Consider the following 25908-nt stretch of genomic DNA (forward strand, 5'->3'; position numbering starts at 1 on the left):
CAAATATAGAATTGAAAGCTGGAAAAAAAGAGAAATCAGTTTACCAGACTCGTATTCCCCCTTTCCTTTCAGTTTGGGATTGCTGGTAGGGCTTTGGGGAAACTAACCTGACTTGGACTGTTTTATAGATTGCAAGATCTGATTGTTTAAATAAGTTGTTCCCAAAGGATGGTCTGCGGGCTTCTCGGTTCTCTGTAGGCTGGTCTTTTGTACAAGAAACATTTACACAGGTAATGTCTAGGCTTGTTTTCAGTTGACAGAGATCATTGTGATATTCATAAGTTTTGTTTAAAAAACAAAGCCAGGCAGCGCCTCAAAGGGTCATAAATTGAGCTCGTGGGCCTTAGAAGATCATCCATTCCAAGTGATCGTTTCACAGAGAAGAAAACGGAATCCCCTAGTGGGAAAATGACCTAATTGGCTCTTATTGAAATTAGAGTCCCCTCTACTTAGGGGGAGGGGAAGTGTTGCGTGGCTTCCAGTTTTGTCTCGCCAAACTCTCCAAAAGTAACTTCAATCACTTCAGAATAATATTGTATGTCACACTTCCAGGAAAAGAATGTCACCAGACCACCAGGATTCGAGATGACTGGTACAAGGCAAAAAGCACTGGCTCTGGAACTGGGGGACTTGGATTCAAATCCTACCAACCAACCCCGTTTCCTCTCTCGGCCTCCGTAAAGCGAACCCCCTTAGATGGCTGATTAGCATCTTCCGGAAGCAAGAGGCCCAATCTACGGCGGGAGGAACAATGGACACCTCCCTCTCCGCCCATCACGAGGGAGTTTTGGCAGTTCCTTGAGTGACAGCTGAGTGAGAAACACGTGACGCAGAATCTGGCAAAACGAGATGTCAGGAGAGCTCCAGACTGAGCATGCGCGGACTGCTCCACGCATGCTCCGTTGCTTTGGGTTGCCTTAAAAAATCCCTATCCCAGAGGCCTTGGAAGCCCAGATTGTCAATGGGCGGTGTTGGTAGTAGCGTGGGCATGGGGACCAGAAGGGGAGAAGGGAGAGCGTGTGGCGGCCAGGCACGCCGGAGCGTAGCGTTGCTTTGGCTGACGGTGGCCGCCGGCTTGTCCTCCGCTTGGGGAAGCGGCGGTCGCGGGCAGCAGCGGTGGCCAGTGCCCTACAGGTGAGTGCGCATGCGTCCAGGAGAGGCCCGGCGAGCGACGTAGGTCACGTGCTGCTGCGCGCGCACTTGCTGGGCGGCAAAAGTTGGGTTGCAATCTCTATTTGGATTTTTAATCTCTCAGATCTTTTTCCTCTCCGCGCTGACCCAGGGTCGGAGTAGGTTGGAGGGTGGGGCTGAGGTGAGGGATCTGTGGGGAAAATAAGAAAAAAGGCCGGAAACTGGGAAGGTTTTGTTTTTTCTTCCGGACTTCCTTTTCCTCTACCCGGAGAGCCGCTAGATGGCGCAGCGGGTGGAGCGCCTGCCCTGAAGTCTGGAGGACCTGAGTGCAAATGCGCCCTCAGACACTTCCTGGCTGTGGGACCCGGGGCAAGTCATTTAACCCCAATTGCCTCAGCAAAAAAAAAAGTACATAAGTACTTTGCAACCTTTAAAGCAGCGCGCAAACATGACAGTTATTGTCACGTATAGAAAAATAGTTGCTGTGATGGCGCACATTAATGGCCTGTTAGCCCCTTTTGATGTTCTCTTTTCCGGCTCTCTCTATAGAGAGGGACACTACTCAGACTCTGAGGAGGCAGCTCGGGGGCACAGCGCGTGGATCCGCGGCCCGAAATCAGGAACCCCCCAGACTCTCACTAGCTGCATAACCCTGGGCACGCGAAGGTGGGCTTAAGGAGGAAGCGGCAAAATACTGCGGTTTTCCTGCCAGGGAAAATCCATACCGGGTCATGGAGAGTCAGACAGGATTTAACGAGTCACGTTGCTGCTCATGAAACCGCCAGAGTCAGGCCTCGTGTAACAATGAGGGGCATTCATCTGGATGGAAGGACACCCGCTCTGCGTAGCTATGGTGTGTGTGTGTTTTTAAATTTGTTACATATTTCCCGACACCTCTGTCCTAGAGTATTGCATACCCAGTTAAAAAGTTGGATGCCCCAGGCTGTTTTGTGTATTCACGAAATCTTATGGAATAAAAGTTCATTAATAAATAATAGATTTAGAAATGGAAGGGATTTATATGGTGTCAAACTCAAATACAAATGAAATAGATTTCGAAAACACAAAAAACAACTTGTGTTCCCTTTTTTTCATTTATGAAACATTTCCCATTTAAATTTTAACGTAGAGTTTTATGGGCCTATGAATCTGATACCTGTGATCCAATTTTACAGATTTGATTTTTAACTTTTTTAAAATATTTTTTTCTGTATGTTGTCAACTGGCATTAAGTGTCTAATAAAATCAGAGTATATGTGCTAAATATTGATAATTTATGGCATGTTAGTGCTGAAAAAGATTTGAGATTTTTTAGTCTCTTCATATTTAGTGTCTCTTCATTTTTAGCTTTCTTCATTCAGTGGATTAGAAAAGAGAGTAGTACTAGGCTTCTTACTTATGTCCCTAAATCCAAAAAAATCGGATATATACATAGATATATAGATACAAATATGTAGACATATATCACAGCACACATACATCTTATCCTTAAATGAGGAGACAGGTACCCTGTTAGAAACTGTACGAAAGGGGACTTTTCAAAGAAGCATACTGATTAAATTAGGGGAAGGGGAGGTAGGGGAAGCACTATATTCTAGACAACATATCTCTTCAGGAAAGTAAAATAGTCTAAGTAGGGTACTTGCAAGATGCAGAGTAGTATCATTATGCTTTGATAATGGGAGTGCTCAAAGGAGCTTCTGATAAATCTTTGAAATCACAAATCCAGTACGTTATTTGTTCTTGGTTTTACTTTCTGGGATCAATCATTGGGAAGACATTTATTAATTGCTAGGCACTGTGCTAAGCACTGGGGATATAAAACAAAGGCAAAAACATACTCCTCTAGAAGTTTACATTCTAAAAGGATAGAATTTTAAAAAAAGTTTTGGTTTTGTTTTTTTTTTTCCCTTTACTTTCAACAGTTCTCACAGCAACCTTGTGAGTTTGGTAGTAGAGAAACAGAAATTGGATCTCTGGTGTCACTGATATATGGGACTCTACTTGAGGAAACTTTACCTATCAATCACTAAAGATTAAAACTTTTTCTGCATCCCATTGTTCTTTATTCAAGTCTTTATTTAAATTTTAATTTTTTTTCTCATCTTCTCCTCCCTCTCCCCGCCCCCAACCCCACAAAACAATTCTCTTGTAACACAAACATTCATAATCAAGCAAAAAAATTTCATCGTTGGCTATATCCAAAATATGCATGTCTAATTTTTCATCTGTCATTAGTTAGACAATTTACTTCATCATCATCAGCCCTTTGGAATTGTGGCTGGTCATTTCTTGCCACCTATAGTCTTTGGAGAATTGACTAAGAACATTAGAGATAAAAGCCTATTTTACATACTAGAAAACAAGGCTCAGGTCAACTACATCCATGTTTATACAGCTATTATGAACTAGAGGTGGGATTCAAAACCTCATCTTCTGGCTCTGATGTCCAGCACCCTATGGAGAGTGGATGAAGTATCAGACTTGGAGTCAGGAAGACTTGACTTTGAATTCTTCCTCTGTCACTATCTGTGTGACCAAGTCAGGAATTATTTATTAATCACTTAACTTCTGAGGTTCTGTATTTTCATCTGTAAAATGGAGACCATATTAATAGTATCTTCCTTCACTATATTGCTGCGAAGCTCAGGGAGAAATCTATGTAAAGTTCTTTGCAAATTGTACAGTATTTTATCAATGTCAATTATGTAATCTTTAGTGATAGGTTTTGTGGGGTAGTAGATAGAGGGCTGGACTTGGTAATCACAAAGACTTAGGAAGTTCATATCTCTTGCCTTTGCTATCTGTAACTGTGGGCAAGCCATTTAACCTCTCATAGACTATAAATATATTACTATTTGCCTTGTTGCAGGAGTTTCCGTCCACAAAATCATGCATTTTTGAAGCACTGACAAACCATGTTCAGACCATCTCAAGAAGATGTTTAAAAAAAAAAAAGTATTTTGTAAAACTTAAAGAGTGCTGTGTAGATATTTTTGTTACTTATACAATCTAGTTGTATATATGTACATTACCCTGCTGTATAAAGAGGGATTCTCTTTAAACAAGAGATAGAACAGGAAGAAATAATAATGAAGGTTGTATTTAATAGGCTTTTTTATATTACATAAAAAGTATATTCAAAAGTATATTTCTGGTCAAATTTCTCTCAAGTTCTTATGCTGAACAAAGTGAGCAATGATGGAGGAATAATTACATCATATTTAGCTTATATCTACTATTATAGCTATATTAACTTTTATTTAGCTACATAAATGTGGTTGGCATATTTTTAAAAAAATACTAGTAGAATATTATTGGAGAATATGCATATTTTCTCCTTATTTCCTTTAAGGAAATCAGACAAAACTCAAGGTGACCTGAGAATAATTGGAAATAAAAATTTTTCCAAAATATAAAATTAGAAACAAGCATGAATTCATCAAAGTTTGTTTGTTTGATTATTTTGGTATTATAACAGTCATGCTTACATTTTCTTAGCACTTTTATAATTATAAAATCCTTTAACATGTTACCAAATTTTGATCTTCATAATAACAGTTCTGTGAGGAATAGTATAACTGGTCCCTATTTTATAACTAAAGAAATTGAGACTTAGAATAATTAAATGAGCTGTTCAAGATCACATAGCTGGAAGAGTATGACTTGAATCCCAGATCATTTAAGCTTTATAAACTCCACTTTCCTTATATAGAAAGGGACCTAAAATGACCTTTAAATTAAATTTGTATTCTTAATTATATATGGTCACATCAATTCCTTTCAAGTTTATATTTATATATTTTTTTTCTTTTTTTTAAGGCGTTTTGAATTCCGTCCTAAACCAGATCCTTACTGTCAAGCTCAATATACTTTCTGCCCAACTGGTTCTCCTATCCCAGTTATGAAGGATAATGATGTCCTAGAAGTTTTTCGATTACAAACCCCAGTATGGGAATTTAAATATGGTGATCTCCTAGGACATTTGGTAAGATTGGACCTTTGTTTTGTCATGACTCTGAATTTTTGAGTGCGGTTTGATTTGGGAAAAACAAGATAAATTCGTATGTGTGTGTGTTTGTACATATATGTACAATTTCAGGAGCATTGATGTTATGGTCAACAAAATAGATTGTGCTAGTTCCAAGACATTAAAGCTTTAATATTCCTATGTACTCTTATAGTGTGTACATTATCTATCATTCTAAGTTCCCTAAGTTTTACCTATTTGTGGTGCTTAAATTTCTTTGAAGTATTTCTTAGTGTGTTGAAATATATAGAGCATTTAAAGCAAATTTATATTACTTCAGCAAGTAGAATATGTCCCTACTGGGAGCTAGAGATGAGATGCCAAGGCAAGAAACAGCATCAATTTATTCTTTCCTCTTTTTTCGTCTTTTGTATATCCTTCCTGTGTGATAAGATTTGGAGAAGGGGCAATAGGAAGAAAGAGAATAGAGGGAGGTACAAACTGTTAATAGTAGTATGAAACTGAATACTTGGTGGAAGCTTCTGAGAATTTATTTATTTTATTTATAGCTCTCATATAAAAAGTATATTCACTATAGGCTTGAAGGTCAAATTTCTCTCAAGTTCTTATGTTGCATAATGTGAGAAAATATGTTGGAATAATTATATCATACTAGCTACATTTAAAAAAAAAATCTTAGGAAAATGACCTTGGTCAAAAAAATAAATAAATAAAAAGACCAAAGGTTTCCCAGTCTTTACATGGTCTTTAAAGTCTCTGGAAAGGGGAGTGGTTTTTCTAGATCAGACATTTGATCAGACAGTGATGTATTGTTGTACAGCTCCACCTCTCACTTCTGGGCTTGATCTATACACCAACCAACCAGCATTAATTACCTACTGGGTATTAGGCAAAAAAAAAAATCCCTACTTTGAAGAAACTTATATTCTCCCTTTTAAAATCTATGCCATTGCATCTCTCTTTGGACTGTCCACATTATTTAAACTCCAACAAAAAGTAAAGACTGAGAATATTTGAAGGACATTGTAAAAACCTTAATATTCTCTAGGATGCCCTTTATCATAAATGAATCCTGTAACCCAGGATTACAACTATCACGATGTAATTATCAGTAGTGAAAATAACTGTAAAACCAGTACTTCTGTAGTTTTGCTACTTTCCTATTATCACATAAATTGTCGTACAGCACTTCTTATTTCTCCAGCTCTCAGCTTGGACACACCATTCTTTAAGTTGAAAAAGAACCATTTTAATACCCTTTCCCACTAAAAAGAATCCAAAAATTCTGTCCTGGAGAGTATTCTAGACACAAGATGGGGTTAAGCCAGGAAACAAAATACCCCAGCTTGGGGAGAATGAAAATGTGCAGAAGTAAAACTTTCAAGTAGCTCATGTCCCAGGTGCCTTGGCCAATCTCATTTATTAAGAACCTACCATGTCAAATGCTATTTCTAGGTGTTAGAAAATAGTTTTTCAAAGAATTTTCATTCTACTAAAGAGTGACAGTGTTCACAGACAAATCAGTCAATATAGTGTAATTTGTGAGGAAAGAAAGGAGAGGGATCAAGGAGAAAGTACTATATGAGTAAGTAGTGTGTCCAGGTGTAGAGGATAGTCTGTAAAGGGGCTGAAACAGGAGATGGAATGCAGGCAGCAGCTTTTGGCTTGCCTGAAATATTAGACTATGTGAAAGGCAATAATATGAAATTTCCAAAAAGAGGGATTAGAGACGGGTTTTTCAATGCCTGGCTGAGGAATATGTGATTTATCAGATTCTTTCCTCCCCTCCATCCCCAAGAAAATAAGATGCTCAGACTTAAACCATAAAAAGTGGATTAAAGAGTGGGGAGGCCAATCTGAAGGTTTTTGCAGTAAGCAAGGTCTGCCTCCTGAACTGGCATAGTGCTTCAGTTAGTGATGTTAAAGAAGTGGATATGAAAGGCATTGTACCAATACAACTGAATAGGCTTAGATGCTAATTAGATATAAGTAGTGAGGAAGCAGAGACTCTCTAAGGTTATAAGCATAAGGGTACTGACACCCCCACCAGAAATAAGGAAGTTTAAAGGAGAGATGGTTTAATGAAGATAGATCCTAACTTCCATTTTGAACATTTAAGGCATGTTAAATTTAGAATGTAAGTACCTTAAAAGAAGGAACTGTGTTGTCTTTTATATTTTTGTCCCTTTACCTATAAAATAAGTTCTTAATGATTGAAATTGAATTTGAGGTTTTGATGCCAATGTTTAGTGGGGAAAGTAAACAGGTAGCTAAAGATCCAGGAAAGAAAATCAGAAGAAAGATTAAGATTGGATTTATAGATTTGGGAATCATCTTTGTAAAGATGGATATTTGAATATCTAGGGAATAGAGAACATCAGCCAGTTATTAAAGAGTTCAGAACAAAGATCTGAGGGACACACAAACTTAGAATACAGACGATTCTTATTTTGTAACTTTTTACATCTGACATTTTTACACAGAATATTATGCATGATGCTATTGGATTCAGAAATGTTGTGACAGGCAAGAACTACACCATGGAATGGTATGAACTTTTCCAACTTGGAAACTGTACATTTCCTCATCTCCGACCTGAAATGAATGCACCATTCTGGTGTAATCAGGGAGCTGCCTGTTTTTTTGAAGGTATTGATGATATTCACTGGAAAGAAAATGGGACCTTGGTCCTGATAGCAACCATATCAGGTAGGTTTTGAAAACATGATAGTATTTGACTTACAGCATAAACATACAAATATTAAAAAAATACTCTTTCATTAAGAGTAGTTATTTTTCTTTACAATTTTAGAGGTCAAGGTAAAATGTTAGAACCACTAAATTTTAAATCAAAATATTATTCATGTAGTTTATTGCCTGTTGCCACTGGAAACTAATAGAAAATTATGGCTCATAATTTGGTAAATTTGTAATAAATTTGGCAAAAATGACTTAAATATTTGAAATACTATTTGAGCCTCTGGAATGCTTTTTGTTCCTAGAAGTGGTATTGGTAAGAAAGGGCTTGGGAAAAATGTGTTTAGGGCCTTTGTAACTGAGCAAAGTTTCCTATTAAGCTATTTTTAAAAGATAAAACAGATGTTATATTGTTAACAAAGCTACACTCCTAGAGTCAGTTCTCTTCTGTAATTTTTGTTCTCAGTGACTAAATTTGAAATCCAAAAAGCATTACTAGGAAGTAATGTTATTTCGATTACTGTTTAATATTAAATGTGATAAAATTAAGCTATCTCCGTTTTCTCTAAGAAAAGAGAACTACTAGGAAGCTAAAAAGCTTAGCTTTAATGGCCTCTCAACAACTAACTACAAGCCTTGATTGGGCTAGCTCCTTACTCCTGAGATCTCTGAAATAAGTATCGGCAATGAACGCATGAACAGTATATAATCTGTATATGATAGGGCATAGTGTGCTATCTGTGACATATAAGAGGTATGCCTGTCATGTGTATGTGATTTCTAAGCAATCCTCTTAAGCTCTGAATTATGAGCTTTTAATTATAAAATTAATGAATTACAAAGGCAATGTGCCTGGCAACATGCAGTATGACTATGGGCAAGTCAACTAATTTTTCTGTCTGTCTCTTATTTTGTAACTGGGATTTTATAGAGTTGGTGTTAGGCTCTGAGAATTGTATATAAAGTACTATGTAAATACATGTCAACTGATATTATTCTTTTACCTTTCTTACATGAAAAATGGTTTGAGATATTGCTTGCTTTGATAAAGGTGTGAGCATATGAGTTTGAATGTGCTGTGAAACCCAAACATTTTCATTTATTCGTGTCTATTATAGATACATATATTTATATGTGAGGTTTAATTGTCTTTTTTTTTTTTTTTTTCAAATAGGAAAAATATTTAACCAAATGGCAAACTGGGTGAAACAGGATAATGAAACAGGTATTTATTATGAGACATGGACTGTCCAGTCCAGTCCAGGAAAACAGTCAACAACATGGTTCGAATCTTATGACTGTTCCAAATTTGTGTTAAGAACATATAAGAAGTTGGCTGAACTTGGGGCCAACTTTAAGAACATACAAACCAACTACACCAGAATATTTCTTTACAGTGGAGAACCTACGTATGTGGGAAATGAAACCTCAATTTTTGGACCTGCAGGAAACAAGTCTCTTGCTACAGCCATAAAGAGTTTTTATTATCCATTTCGACCTCATTTGTCAGCTAAAGAATTTGTGTTAAGTCTTTTAAAAATTTTTGATGCAGTGCTGATCCACAGACAGTTTTATTTGTTTTATAATTTTGAATATTGGTTTTTGCCTATGAAGTACCCCTTTATAAAGATAACATATGAAGAAATTCCTTTACCAAACAAACAAAACACCAGTTTCTAAAATAATGGGACTCTTGAAGAAGGAAATGTCAATATATTTTCTTGAATATTCAGGGAGTGATTTAGTCCTATTATGAATCATCCCAGGTCTCTTCTTTCATTTAAAAGAAAAAAATAAAACCTTTCTAGTTTTTGTAAGTGACAAGGAGGTGAAACTTAAATGAACAAATCCTTTTGCCTATTAATATCTATTGGGAGCTTAAAATACGCTATTATATTGATAAAAGTTGGCCTCTTGGATTATCTGGATTTCTAAGTTAACACGAAAGAAAAGTAATAATATCTGGACTATTATTAAACAGATTATGTTATAGTGTGCCTTTTACGTAATAGGTGCTTAATAAATATTTAAGTATATGTAATTACTACAGTGTAAAGGTTACATCTTCTGTTCTTCATGCCACTTAGGACTGACTTTGGATCTAAGTATCCTGAATGAGTTTTACTTATTGGAGTTCCTAAGATATTTTTTCCCCTTAAACCTGGCAGATGTGAAAGCTCATTTTCTCACTGCAGACTTTCAGCTTCAGAATTTCCTGAGATTTCAATGTCAGATTTTAAGCTGGGTACAATAGTGCTTCATGGTTTGTCATTAAACATCTTAGAACCTGTGGATATAGTTAACCCTTAATATGTTTTACATTTTCCCTCCCTTCCCTAACTAGCAGTGATATGTAGGATTAAGTAACAGTGTGTTCAAATATTGCATTTAACACTCTGAAGCACTGTATTTCTTGGGTATACAGGTCTATGTCATGAATTCATGACATGCCCAAAATTACATTTTTTAGTCCTTTACTTTGCTCATTAATCAGTTAGAGGCATAGACAGTTTTTGAAAAAGCAACCTTGTTGAAAGGATGGCTATATTGGAAAGTATTCCTCTAGAGGGCAAATTTAAAAGCTCATACACATTTTTTAAAAAAAAACAAATAGCATATGTTCATATACAATCCACTCTGGGTACACAGTAAATAACAAAAGGCAGGGGGCGGCTAAGCTCTAAGCATCTGTATTAAGTACAAGTTAAGTTGTTAAACATTATTGAAAAACTAAGTATCTTTAGGTGTAATTATGATGTTGCCGAAGGATATTATGAATCATGTCATATCTTACTTTGTGTGATGTACAAAGTTGCTAGGAGAAAATAGTTGGGTTTTTTTTTAATTCATGCAACGAAATTTTGGTGTTGTATATTTGACAATATGTTTATCATTCATACCAATGAATCTTATTTCAAATTATATTGAATGTAGGCATAAGAAATATCAAGGAAGGTTACTGAATTCACTTAAGTAGTAGCCAGAAAATATTTAGATGTATCAAACACTTACCTCTTAACATACTAAAAAGTATTGTATTTAATAATATTCTGAGTTATTTGCAAAAACTTTACAAATGTACACAGTAATTGTCTGTTAAATATGAGATCCTCTCATGGAGATTGGAGCTATCATATTTCTAAATTTAAACTATTTTAAATATATCTCTCAAAATCAATTTTTAAAAAGAATGCTATGTTATGAATTCTTTTCTGTAGCATTAATTATATTCTTAGGTTTAGTGAGTGTACTTATGGGGTACTAGTTTTTTTGCTTGGTACTAGTTCTGATAAGTTGATAAAATTAATTGAAATAATACAATCAAAACAAAAATAAGAATTATGGCATTCTTAAGAAATAATTTTTTTTACTTCTAAAAGAAAAAAATTGAAGTTTTTAAAAGCCTTAAGCTTATTACTATATTGTAATGAAATCTTAAATCTTCAGAGAATGGGCTTTTAAAAAGTCAGCTATGAGACTGTGTGATTTATAACTTCACACATCCTGCATTAGTGGTAGGGTGTATCATGTATTCCAGTGGTGTCATTTCTACTGCCATACAGCTTTGAGACAAAAAAAATCTCTACATTGATTGAGCACACATTCAAAGTAGGTGAAACCTGATTTGACCTGTTCAAACCACTTCTCTTTCTTTCTCTCAAGCAGGGACCAAGTCTTTTCTCTCCCCTTAAACAGAAAAGGATGATATTTATTTATACTTGATTAATGTTTTTTATATATACATGAAATGTATTCCATTCAAGATAATTAAAATCAAGTAATTATTTCATAAACTTTTTTTCTGTGAAATGAAGAGCCTTATTAAATTAATTTTAGATACAACAAAAAGGGTGGGGATATATTTTGCAATCAATTATATTTATAAGGATAGTTGTAAAGGTACTCCTACAGTTTTTTGGTGAGAGACTGAGAGAGTCTGCAATCTAGAAACTCTTTTGGTGTGGTATCTCACTCCCAATCTCTGATAGGAAAGTTCAAAATCCACTAGATTAGTAGTCTTAAATCCTATATGCAAATCTTGTTCTACTTACTTCAATATGAATTTCTACATGCTTCAATTTCCTCGTGTAAAATAATACAGAAGTGTGCTGCCACTGAAATACATGGTATACTACCAATAATGTTGGATTTACCAAACAAAATAAAACCCAGAACCCAAAGCTGCCTTTGTTATAAAATATAAAAATCCTTTTCCAGAAAATTAAGATTTTCCTATGGTAATAAAAGATTTCTTAAGGTCTTTAAAAACTGCCATGAAGGTGAATGAAAGCATTGGTAAATGATTATGGTTTATTAATTAATAAAAAATTGGTAGTTTATTGACAGAATTAAGGGGAATGATTTCAATAATGCTTTATATATAAAAATTCTTCTCATAGATCAATCTGATCTGTGATTGTATCCCTAAAAGCTGCTCCCCCCCCAAAAGAAAATACATATTGGTGAGAAAAAAATGTTTGAGGGTAGGGGATTGTAGACAACTTTAACAAATTTGAAACATTTTAAAATTATGGATTTGCAAAATGGTGAGAAAAGCAAAATTAATCTTTTAGGGATACTTATAACTAATTATAGTTCATTTTCTCTGCTTAGAGGAAGAATGTAGTGCTAATTTTTGCCACTGTTTTTCCTACTTCTGGATATCAATTGTCTAGATTTTTTCAAAAATAATTATTCTTCAACAAAATTTTGTGTTCATATTAAACTGAGCACAGATCAAATAAAATTTCTCCAAACCAGAACATTATTGAAGCTGGGTCTAAAACTTGAGTTTTAAAGTCAGAAAATAATTTTAAAATGCTTATGTAGTTGTTTATGGTAATACATCAGAATTAAGAACTATCTTTATTTTCAAATAGACAAAAAAATATTGAGCATATAAAGTATAAGTAAAAATTTATCTTAAAGGCTATGCATATTTTTATAAATTGAAATTAAGTATCTCAAGCATAATACAAATCAATTTTTACAAAGCGTAAATTTTCAAATAAAGCTTTGGTTATTAGAATGTATGTTTGTCAAATCCATTTACTGAAGATGTTCTTTTAAAATACTCCAAGTATTTCATAATTATTTCTGTTAAAAAGTCAAGCAGATATGTTTGTGTGCACATGAGCATATAAAAACTATTATTGTTTACTTGTTACTAATTTTTAAATTTGGGCCATTATATTGTTTCTGCTTATTTACATATAGCTGAAGATTAAGTTCTTGTTTCAAAATCCTAAGGCGGATCAAAATTATTTAGAAGACCTTAAACTGCCCTAATCAATATGCAATCCTATTTTGAAATAGATAAAATTTATAAATAACACCCACAACTGCCAACTAAGACAAACTGTTTCTGAAACAATGATGAAGTACTTTCAAGCATCAATTTATAGTTTTGGGAAAAAAATACTTTTAAAAAAATGGATAGTTAGTGCGCTTCCAATTTCTCCCAAAAAGGGAAATATTTGGCATTAGTCCCCAGAAGCAAGGTTATGTAAAGACTAAGAAATCCAGGTGTTTGAAGATAAAACTTCATATTTTTACGGGCTATACAATATACCATTACCTTTGTATAAGTGGTGACAATTTAAAATGATACTTTGAAGTAACAAAAACTTCATTTAGAAAATAACTCATTTAAACTGATGTGATTACCAAGTACAATAATCTACCGAAACTTCTGTCTTTTGTTAATCCACTTAGCAATATTCACTCAAAAAATATAAACTTAAATATGCCTTTTAAATTTATTATAGCTCACTCTAAAAATATACATTTGGAGCTCCGTGTATGATTAATAAAAACCAAAATATCTTACACAATTTAGCTGTACAATCTCTAAAAGAAAAATAAGTCACCATTAAGACTTACTTATTACAATCTGATCATCTTTTATACAATTTATAAACAATTTAGAGTTTACTTTTAATTATGATTTTGATTTGGCTTTTTAAATAGTTTGCCATTATGAATTTCAGATACAACATAACCTCAAAACTAGTTTAAACAATATACAAAAACCAAAGAAAACTGGTTTAAATATTCCTTACTTCGCATACAAATAAATGACTCAAGTGCAATTTACAGAATAACATAGTACAAGATAGACTTTATAAGGTTAGTAGATTACAAAGCAATTTCCAAAATGTAAATTAAATGCTTTTCATTCTACTCTTTGTGCATTTGCCTTGTGGTAGTTTGATCTTGGCTCTAATTTGTGTTCTTGTACAACAACCACTTTGTTAAATTTACTATTTACCTAATAAACATATACATATTTCCCCCCCTCAAGAAACATGTTCAGTAAGAAAAAACTGGGCTGTGTAAAAACTGCAAAAATTTGGCCAATCTTCATGAACAAAACATACCTACACCCATGTCCCAACAAATCTTATCTTCCTGAGCTATGTCTGACACCTTATAACAGGTGTATGAAGACCCTAAAAATTGTCAATTTTACATTTTAAAAAACTGCATAGAGAACAAAACATTTTTTGGAAATCTATTACTACTTCTTGGATGTCATAATCTGTAGTAGACAAGTTTCGCATACTTAACATGTTTAAACTTTACAACTGCTGATTATTCTTATATTTGAATCACTACCAAATTTTCTACTGACATCTGACTGCTACTGGGCTAACGAAACAGATTTTTTTGACCAAACCTAGCCCATGAAATCTTCCACATTATTTATGCCTGTTGTTTAGTCACTGACTGAAAATACCAAATTTCTATGCCAGTCATATAATTATTTTAAAACCATGTTAAATAAGCTTCCCCTCCCCTCTTTTTAACAATATGGTATGCTCAAATTTAAGGTGCTATTAAAAGTGCCTTTTGGCTTAAGATCTTTACCAAGTGGGCATCATGTCTGGAAACCAAACTCTACCAAGATGCTTTGATACTTCCCAATGAATCTGCTCCAAACTATACTTTTGGTCAGGAATTAGGACTTCTTCCATAATGGATAGCTGAGACAAACGGCCACCACACAACTTCACAAATTCAACAAAAGCACTGCAAGAGACTTCACATTCACCTAGTCCAATAGCTGACAAATTTTTGCAGCGTTCTGCAATGCGAATTAATTCCTCATCCAGTGGTCGTAATCCGTTAGCACATACTACTAGTTCAACTAAACGAGGACAAGTCATTCCAACACGGCCAAGAACATCTTTACTTACTGATCTGCCAAAGTAAAGATGGGTGGCAGGAATTTCATAACGAAAGAATGGGTCAAATTCTTCTTCATACAAAAAAAAATACATCACTAAATTTACTTTAGGTGAATGTCTGACAAAAGCATCCCAGCTGCTCTTCTGAATTGTATGGAAATGTGTCTGTCCTGGATTTTCACTGACTACATCAATGCGCAAGTGTTCTAATCTGACATGTTTCTCAGAAGACAAAGCAAGAAGCAGCTCATCACTTAAGAGGTGGTAGTTCAAGGCCAGTTCACGTAAGCCATGGCATTGGTCAGCCACACAAAGGATACCTTGGAAAAGAAAACAAATTCAGCCAATTCACAACTGAAATTGTACTTTTGAATAAATTATTTAATTACAATTTTAAAAACTATAAGACAGATTTACAATGTTTTACTGTAGTTTTAATGGGATGCAGCATACTGTAATGGAAAGATCACTCACTCGCCTTAGCAGACAAAAGACCTGGAGTTCAAATCAGCTATGCAACTCTGACCTACTTAGTCTTTTAACTTTTATGACTTTCAATTTTCTAATATGGGATTAAAAACACTTTTGCACTACCTACATGGTAGTTGCTAGGAATAAATGAGATGGCCTATATAAAGTACAGTGTAAATCTTAAAGTGCTATTTGTATATCTCATAGCAAAAAGACAAAGAAAGGCTCTATATGCACTTTTAGAGCAATTCTTTTTGGTGAAAAAGAATTGGAAACAAAATAGATATCCCTGAATTGGGGAATAGCTAAACAAACTAGTACATGAATGCAATGGAATATTACTGTGTTCTAAGTAACATGATAATGAAGAGAAATATGTAAAAATGAATACAAATAAACAAAGCCAGGAAACTATATAAGATACAATGTTAAAAATATTGTGAAATTATAAAGAACAACCTTAACCCCCCCCCCCCAAAAAGTCTACAGGGTAAAATATTTAAGATTCTTTTTTTAAATGTTCAGTGTTGCTAATTTTTTTTTTTCAAAAAAGATGAAAAATAGGAACATTCAGACATAAAAACAAATGTCAAAACTTATTTTTTAAAAATGCTATTTGGAAACTGATAATCAGTAATAGGAAATGTCAACAAAGTCTAAATATCTTATGAATAAACTTTTAATAATAGCTTTGAAAGCTGATTATTTAGATTAATTTATATGCTTAATCTCTATTTAGCTAATCAAATCATAATTCTATAAAGTAGGAGTTCTAAAACTTTATTCTTCAGTATACACACACTAAATATTTAGAATCCCAAGTTCAACAGTTTCATCATCCATAAAATGAGCTGGAGAAATGGCAAATCACTCCAGTAACTTTGCCAAGAAAATGTGAAATGGGGTCATAAAAAGTCTAAAATGTCTGAAAATAATGTAGCTATGGACACTGATTTTACCTACTCTATTGGTAGGTAGAAATCAGAAACAGGACTTAAGTGTAAGCTAAGAAGGGAGTCCATTACTGATTTTGCTTAAACATTTGACAATATCCTTTAGTATATAATAACCAGAATTGAACACAATATTTAAGATGTGGCCTAACAATGCAGAATACTGTTTGTTAAAATCTTCTGTTCCCTTTTCATAACTTCATTGAGGATATTTCTGATACACTTATATTTCAAAGATATTGTTAATATGGGAAAGTTAATAACATTTTCTTAATCACCTTTTTAAAGTAATGGACTTATGATTTCACTTCTAATTAGCAGATGCCCTTCTCTCAATTCAGATAGGCACCTATTCTGTCTGAGGGAGCTACTTGGGGCACGGACAGATTAAAAGATTTACAGAGAGTCATACAGTCAAGGATGTCAGAAGTTGTACCCAGGTCTTTCTATGAAAATAGCTATCTATTCATGATAGCATGCTGCCTCTCCAGCAGTATAAAATACAGCACCTAAAAACAGGCTTCCCCATTCACTAGTCCACACTTAGAATATTGTGTTCAATTTTAGGCATCACAGATAAGAGATACTGACACATTAGCAAAAAAAGGAGGGTAATATGTTAAGAAGCCATCTCAAAAGGAATGGCTAAAGGAATCTGTAATACTTAGTCTCAAAAAAAGATAAAAGGGAAAAAATAGTAGCCTTTAAATGTCTGAAAAATTCACATACAAGAATATGTTTACTTGTCATGCCCCCAAAAAGGTGAAAGTTTTTTAATTTGTTGATTTAATATACCATACAACTTTTATTCAAACTGTAATGAGCAAAATATAACAACATACCTGCTGGAGAGACATGAGGACAACTGCTCATTTTTAACAATTTGAGTGTATCACTGTTGTTAGCCACTAGTACCTTGAGGGATGGATCATCTACAGGTGTATCATCAATCTTTAGTGATGACAATGACTTGGAGTTTACAAACACAACGGTCAGTGCAGAGATAAAATGAGACTATAGAGGAAAAAAATCAGATCATTATTTAACTTTTTTTTAAAAAATCAAGTTTCCATATAATACAACAGTGAACATGTCATTCCAAAATTTATGCTAATTTGCTGCTTCACTAGTTGTTGCCATTAAAGAGGGAGGAATGTTAGAAAAAAATGAGATAAAGAGAAGCTATTCATTTTCTCTATTTTATGTTTCCAAATAGTGAAGAAAATTAAAGAATACTGATTGAGAATGAACAGGCTCAGAATGAAAATCCCTTGAAGTCACTGGAGTTACTAGCAGTAGAAGGGAGAAATTATTTCTATCAACTTATGGTGATGGTACTACTTAAATATATCACAGTACTCTATTTGGTAGCCAGTGTTATGCTTAATGTAGTAAAAGTAGTCTATCTTTTTTGTTTTAATACCTCAACACTATCAAAAAACCTTCATATAAATCTTTCCTAGTTAAAAGTATTCAAAATGTATGTAAGCAACCAAATTAAAACTAATAATAAATTCAGAAGCGATCAGAAACTAGTTGAAAATGCTGAAATTTGCAGATCTTATAAAATTTGGTTCTAAAAATCAAAATATTATTAATAAGCAAGATAAAATTAATTCCTAAATTGCTTTCTAACAACTACAACTATACAGAAAGTGGAAAGGAGAGAACCTCAAGAAGAAATGAGTTCTCTATCACTGAATACCTTCAAAGGCTAAACAACCACTGAAGGGATATTATAGAGAAGATTACTGTTCAGGAACAGGATATTATAGATGATAAGGTCACTTTCCAGTTCTGAGATTGAAATTTAAAATATATTTTGCATAAGGATAATTGACTAATCTCCAGTCTTTATGAACAGCCTTACCAGCATTTGTTGGACACGGAAATAAACCTGATTAGCTACTATGGACAAACTGGGTAGGAACAAGATTCAGAAGATGCAAGCCAAGGAATAGAGAAAGAGAGTGACACATGCCCTTACATACCCCTTCTTCCTTAATTAGCTTGTGCTCTCACTCACAATCTCTCAAGTCAGAAAGGTATCTCAATTATCTACTTGAAACCAGATCTCATTAAGAATTCCTTTCCATTATATGCCCAGAAAGTTGGTATCTGGTTTTTTCTTAAAGACAGTTAATATGATGAGGAAGTAATTTCTAAGATGATACATCCCACCTGTTTCCTAAGCTCTCTCTAAATTTTTCTTCTCATGACTCTAAATCCATTTACCACAATTCTTCACCTACTATTCAACTATTTGTTTTTTGAGTCAACCAATATCTTTTCAACATGACTGCTTTCAAAATAGTTAAAGACAGTTTTTATTGTCACTAACCTCCAGATTGAATATCCTCAGTCCCTCCAACTCATCCTGGTCACTTTCCTCTATACATTCTCCAGATCTCTCAATATCTTTTAAATCTCTCAAAATCCTTTAAATATTCCAGTTGTGGTCTGATTAGGACAAAGCATACAACAGGGTAGGGCTATCACTTCCCTAATTAAAGACATCATTCTTCACAATGCTGTTTAATATTACAACAGATTTTTTTTTTTGGCTGTATGATAATACAGCTGATTCACATTCAGCCTACAAATGTACTAAACTCCCAGATTTTTTTCATATAGATTACTATCTAGTTATAGCTACCTCCTATCTTGTTCTGAAAAAGTTGACCGTTTCTTTAACTCAACTTTTAACCCTATCACATTTCATCCACTAGTTTTGGCCTAATTCACTCTAGTCATTCTCAATATGTGGATCCAAGAAGTCAAAGCTATTTGCATAATACTATTAAAAACTTTTAATTTTTAACAAAGTAAATGTTATAACATCCTCATAATGAAAGGTTTTGGGGGATCCTTCTATATTTTTAAGAGTGTAAAATGGTTCTAAAATTAAAAAAAAAAGGTTTGACAATCATTGCTGTAGTCTATTAAAATTATTTTTGGAGGAGGACAGCTACATGACACAGTGTATAGAATACAGGGACCTTTGAGTCAGGAGAACCTGAGTTCAAATTTGAGCTCAGACATTTAACACTACTAGCTGTGTGAGTGGATGAGTCCCGTTAGCCCCAAATGCCTCTCAAAAAAATTATTATATATATATATATATATATATATATTTGGATCCTGACTGAATAATGTTAACCATCAAGTTCTGTGTCATCTACAAATTTGCTAATAATCATTCTATTTGTCTTTCTCTACATCAATGATTTTTTAAACTGTTATTAAACAGTACAGTGACAACCACAGATTCCTAGAGTCCTCCTTAAGTTAACATCAAATTATTCATTAATGACTACTGTTTGGGTCCCAGCATTCAACTAGTATAGCTGCTCTATCATCTAGTCCATATCTCCTCCACAATAAAATGACTGTCAAATGCTTTTTTGAAATCTAGGTAATATTATGTCTACAGCCAACCAAACCTACAGTAAACTCATCACTGAGATATCTCATGATCTTGCAAATTCTAATCAGCCTTATATTTCACACTTTGTCAATACCCTTTACCCTTCCTGTTTGGAAAGTAGAGCCATAAACACCTCTACTTAAGAAGCAAACCAGAACTGATATCTCATTTTTTACCCAGCTATAATTCTTTTAAATTTCTTTGACTTCTATGGTGGCTTCTTTGACTCCTCTTCCACATCTCTGTGCTAGGTACATTACTCTTCCTCTGCTTTTCAGCTTTCTTATGTTTATTGTGTTCCTCCATTAGAGTTCCTTAAAAACAGAGGCTGGCACACAATGTTTACTGACTGTTTTGACTGAAATGAACTTAGTTTGATATAACCTGCTCTCAATAAAACAACACTGGTTTCTGTATGTTTCCCACTGTCTTTTCTAGAAGTTGACCAACCATCCCTTTGATAAAACTGATAGAGCAAGCTCTTTTGAGTAAACATGCTTGTAACTGATGGAACTTTCTAATTATAAAGTTCTTAGAGCTTGAGGTAATCAATACAGTATTATCAATTTTAAAATACAAATATTATCTATGCCATTTACATGGAGGCCATTTTCCCACTTGGACAGGCACCAAGATATTCTCTATAATAGTGACAATCACCTTTGGTGAATATATATATCCTTGTTTTATGATAAGATTGATATTAAAAAGATTAGTTCAAGAGTTATTTCTGGATTTAATCTATTTAAAAAAAAAAAAAACCAGCACTGATCTTAACATATTCAGAAATGCTCCTTTATTAAAGGAGAGACATACATTAAGGCTACATTATATTCTAAAAGTCAAATGCCTTTTTATAATTAAAAATAATGTACTGCAAGCTGAGTGAGCAGTATGATATGGCAGTCAAAAAAAAAAGCTAAAGTGATCTTATGTTGCAGTAAGAAAAATATAGTTTCCAATTACTGGGAAATAAATCATCCTACTCTCCTACATCCTTTGCTCTCATCAAAATTCACTTCCTAAGTTCTCAGCAGAATATTGATAAACTAGAGAATATCTAGAAGAGGGAAACCAGAATGGTGAAGTTGATATAATGAGTTGAAAGAACTATGCCTGTTTAGCCTGGAAAAGAGGATACTCTGAGAAACATGATTCATTTATCATGTTCTTCATCTTCAAATATATGAAGAGCAGCAATCTGGAAGAGTTTAAAAACTTATTCTGCTTAGTACCAAAAGACAGAATTATCAAGTCACTTTTGGGATATTTATTATGTTCCATATTTTGCATATATTCTATGAGAATATAAATATAAGCAAAAAGAAAAGATAGTTCCTACTCTCAAGGAACTTACATTTTAATGGAAAAGACATAAAAGGAAACTAAATAAGGGGAGGGGATGGACTGCAGTCTGGCAGGAAATGAAAAGATAAGTGGCCTGAATGCCACTTAAATTTAAATGGTTCTTAAAGGACCCCCCCCCCCCCCCCCCCTTTCCGGTTAGAGAAAGGACCTTGGGATGAAGGGTAATTCTGAGGTGTGAAATCCAGAACTAAAGTGATCTAGGATAAAAACATTTCTGGAACATTATGTAGAAATATAGTAAGAATACAGCTTGGTGAAAGTTTATTAAAAATGTGTAATTCTATAAAATATAGTTTATATGTAAAGTATAAACTATACTCATCAGACTTAAGAAATTTATAATTTATAATAAAAATTATAACAATTTAAAATTTATTCATAATAACTTATAATAAATTTATAATAATTTATAATAAAGAAAAAAAATGATGCAATAAGTGAACATTGCAGAGGCAAATTTAGGCCTCTTGTCAGGAAAATCTCCATAGAAGTCCTACCCACTCCTTATCACAGCATGAAGGTGACTCTTTTGTTCTTGAAGATTATGCTAGTAATGCACAAGCTTTACTTGTGCTGAAAATGTTTTGATGGCTTCAGGAAAAAGAGAACTAGTTTATTTTCTAAGAAAGAAAATCAAAGAAAAAAGGTAATCATCACCAGGAGGCTGACAACCTACTGATGAAACTCTTAAATCCATAAAAATGGGGAAAAATTTTTTTTAATGTTCCTTAGTCCTTTGAGACTCTTGTCTCTTTCTATATTGATGTTGGAAAGATGGTGGGGAAAGAGGCATGATGTCCTAAGAATGACAGTTTTTAGGCCTACAATAAAACCTTAATTTGATAGCTGGTACCCTAAAGTGACATCCTTAATCAATGACCAATTATAAACATTTTGCTAGAGTAGTTGAATCATATGAATCATTACATTCTTGTAATAAATGAAAACTGAAGGAAGAAAGAATTTGGAACTAAATGGAAGGGCAGAGAATCCTTGGAAAGGCAAACAAGAAAACTGGAGTTGGTTTTACTGTATTCTCAAAATTTTAAAAGATATTTAAAAGAAGATCAAATATCTTCATAGATAACAATGCTAATTAAAATAACTGCACTTACACAAAAACATCAGTTGCTTAGGATGAAAGGATAAAGAAAAATTCAATGGAAAAATGTGCTAAGACTCTCCAAATCAAAACAGTATCTATTCTGATACTTGATGACTTAAATGCAAAAGAACAAGGATGGGAAAAGTGGCCAGGATGGATCAAATAGATATATAAAAAGCAGGGATTCTTTTTTTTCCCCCCTGAGGCAATTGGGGTTAAGTGACTTGCCCAGGGTCATACAGCTAGGCAGTATTAAGTGTCTCAGGCCACATTTGAACTCAGGTCCTTCTGACTTCAGGGCTGGTGCTCTATCCACTGCATCACCTAGCTGCTGATCTAGGGTTCAAGGATAATTTTCACAGTGGTCAGTAAAATATTTTTTAACATTTAAAAAAATTTTTTTAACATTTTTATAAATATATTTATGTATAATTTCCCTTGCAATCTTAAGTATTTTATTTTATGCATTTAAAAATATTTTGCTCATAAATTTCACCAGACTGCCAAAGAAAGCCATGAAATTTAAAAGGTTAAGAATCCTTGACATACAGAATATCTGTGCTGAAAGTGATATAACTGACAATACTGGGAGGCCACTTTACCAGATACCAATTTATACACTATCTAAAGGAAGAGAAGATTATCAAAGGTGAAGGAAAAAAATACCTCAGACCCAATTGATTCCGATACAAGATGAAGAAAACATCAGCTACCAGCAAACTATATACCCATTCTGCCATCTATACTATATCTTTACAAGGATAATTTACACATGAATTACAAACATCTTCCATGAGAATATTAGAAAAGAATAAATAGGCTTTTTAAAACAATATTCCACAATAGGCCAAATCTATATCACAGCACAATTGACAGAAAGATGTAGAGAATAAAAGATCTCATTAAGAAGTAGAGCCAAACTGTCAAGAGTTTGTAAAGTCAAGAACTTGCTCAACCTCTCCCCCTGAACCTCTCCAAATTCCTTTAAATAATGACTCTAGTTGAATTTTAAAACTTTTCACAACGCCCAAAAAGATAGAGCAGAACATTTTCCAGTTGAAGACAACTTAGAAGATCAGCAGAAAAAGTTTGTGACAACAGGGTTTGTAGAGCAGTCTTGGTGCGGCATCAGTCTCAGCCATACCCTGGGACCAAGTATCAGCTAAAACAAGACCTCTGAATCAGCGCCACTATAAACGGCTTCCAGACCTCTCAGCTCAGAGACACCTAGGAGTACTTGGAAGGTCAGCAGCAAAGACCTGTGGAACCAGAGTGGTAGCCCAGTATAATTCCTGCACTGCTCTGCCCTGGCCTTAGGCTTAGGACCACCTTCCTACCCCCTTCTACCACACACCCCCAGCCCCAGTATTATGAGGCCAGAACTCTAAATCTGTAGCAATGATAGAAGCTTCTGGACCTCTGAGCCAGGGGACACCAGGAAGGACTTGAAAGGTCAGCCTTTCAAGATCTGTGGAATCAGGGTAGGAGCCCAGTGCACAATCCCAGTACAGGCCATGCCAGCACAGCCCCGGCCTTGGCTTCAGCAAAGCAGAACTCTGGTGCTTTAGTACACTAGATATTACAGCTACAGTGCAGTGGGTATATTCCTAAAAGCTCCAGGGAAAACAAGGGTGCTTGTGATTAGGTTCCTAGAAGGATCTCTGAAAACAGTTGAAGCTTGGGACAGTGAACCTTCCATTCTGGAAACAGGGCCTCACTTTAACAAAAAATAGGAAAATGAGCAAAAAACAACAAAAAAAAGTTTCTGATAATTGAAAGGTATTATGGTGACAAGGAAGATCAAAACATACATTCAGAGGATGATAACAAAGTCAAAGCTCCTACATCCAAAGCCTCCAAGAAAAATAAAAATAGGGTTCAGCCCATAAAAGAGTTCAAAAGGAATTCTGAATATCAAGTAAGAGAAATAGAGGAAAAAATTGGGAAGAAAATTCAAAGTGCTGCAAAAGGAAATACAAAAAGCTAACGAAAAGAATGCCTTAAAAAGCAAAATTGTCAACTGGGAAACAAGTTACAAAAGCTCACTGAGGAAAACAATTCCTTAAAAATTATAATTCAAGGAGTGTTAGGTGGTGCAGTAGATAGAGCACCAGCCCTGAAGTCAGGAGGACTGAACTCAGACACTTAACACTTCCTATCTGACCCTGGGCAAGTCACCTAACCTCAATTGCCCCAGGGAAAAAAAAATACAATTCAACAAATGGAAGCTAATGACTTCATGGAAATCAAGATACAATAAAGCAAAACCAAAAAAAAAAAAAAAAATGTTTTTAATGTGAAATATCTCATTGGAAAAATAACTGATTGAGAAAATAGATCCAGGAGAGATAATTTTTAAATTATTGGTCTACTTGAAAGTCATGATCAAAAAAAAAAAAGAGCCTGGACATCATCTTTCAAGAAACTATTAAGAAAAACTGTCCAGATATTCTAGAACCAGAGGATAAAATAAAAATGAAAAGACTCTACCAATCAACTCCTGAAAGAGATCCCAAAATGAAAACTCCCAGAATATTATAGCCAAATTCTGGAACTCCCAGGTGAAGGAGAAAATATTGCAAGCATCCAAAAAGAAAAAATTCAAGTACAGCAGAGCCACGGTAGGAATAAAACAAGATTTAGCAGCTTCTACATCAAAGGACCAGAAGGTTTAGAATATGATATTCTGGAGAACAATGGAGCTAGGATTACAACCAACAATCACCCACCCAGCAAAACTGAGTATAATCCTTCAGAGGAAAAGGTGGTCATTATACAAGCATTCAACTTGTATAAACACCCCACAAGCTCTTCACCAAAAAAGGTCTCTCATTCACTGAGTTGGCCCCAAAGTTGAAAAAGAAGAAGAGCAAAGGATAAATTGCTTTTACTTACCCCAAAATGATCATTTTAACAAATGCTTATCTTTTCAGTACAAACATTGTTATTGGTGTTGCTGTATGGCAGTAAACCGTATGTTTGCCAAAACAAACTTTAAAACACTACAAATAAGCATCATAAATAGAACAATGGAAAATATATGGTGAATGTGAGAATATATAACTAAGAAGAAATTTTTAAAAAGAAAAAATAGGAACAAAAGATTTCATCAAAGAAATGTATGACAGAAAAAGAAGATGGGATGGTTGGATAAGAGTGAAAGATCACAAGTAGACAGGGCCAGACTGCTCTACTAGGACTTTACAGATATTAGAAGAAAGTGTGGAAGACCTCTAGCCTATTGACTGGACATCATGTATGAACTTTTGGGAGACCTTCAATCAGAATTGCACTGTCACTGGAGGGAATTCCTAAATCAACAAAATCACAGATCCATTTGGATATCTCAGAGTCAGGAAAAAAAACACTACCTACCTATCTGAGGTGGGCAAAAATGGAATGGGCTACTTACTACCTTTAGAAGTGGCAAGTTTCCCCTCCTTGGAGGTCTTAGTAAAGGTTGAATGACTGCTTATCAGCATTTCATAAGGACTTCTTTCACAGAGAGGTTAGACCAGGGGTCCTCAAACTACTGCCCGAGGGCCAGATGCAGCAGCTGAGGACGTTTATCCCCC

General features: G+C 34.3%; 2 protein-coding genes across 4 annotated transcripts in view; one reads left to right on the forward strand and one right to left on the reverse strand.

The window, feature by feature from the left end:
* Positions 1-866: 866 nt before the first annotated feature.
* On the forward strand, positions 867-11381 carry CLN5 (CLN5 intracellular trafficking protein). Its single transcript, XM_003765820.4, has 4 exons — positions 867-1134; positions 4954-5119; positions 7606-7831; positions 8994-11381. The coding sequence occupies exons 1-4, from the start codon at positions 875-877 to the stop codon at positions 9497-9499; spliced, it is 1158 nt and encodes a 385-aa protein (XP_003765868.3). The 5' UTR covers positions 867-874; the 3' UTR covers positions 9500-11381.
* Positions 11382-11631: 250 nt separating this feature from the next.
* The window catches only part of FBXL3 (F-box and leucine rich repeat protein 3), a 31880-nt gene continuing 17603 nt past the window's right edge, over positions 11632-25908 (reverse strand). For all 3 annotated transcript variants that reach the window (XM_031958520.1, XM_031958519.1, XM_031958521.1), the window contains 2 exons: positions 17276-17447; positions 11632-15329 (listed from right to left, as the gene is read on the reverse strand). In XM_031958520.1, the coding sequence (XP_031814380.1) occupies positions 14686-15329; positions 17276-17447 (816 nt within the window). In that variant the 3' untranslated portion in view covers positions 11632-14685. The remainder of the gene's footprint in view (positions 15330-17275; positions 17448-25908) is intronic.

Source organism: Sarcophilus harrisii, chromosome 3 (genome assembly GCF_902635505.1).
Source record: "Sarcophilus harrisii chromosome 3, mSarHar1.11, whole genome shotgun sequence".
In the NCBI taxonomy this organism is placed as follows: domain Eukaryota; kingdom Metazoa; phylum Chordata; class Mammalia; order Dasyuromorphia; family Dasyuridae; genus Sarcophilus; species Sarcophilus harrisii.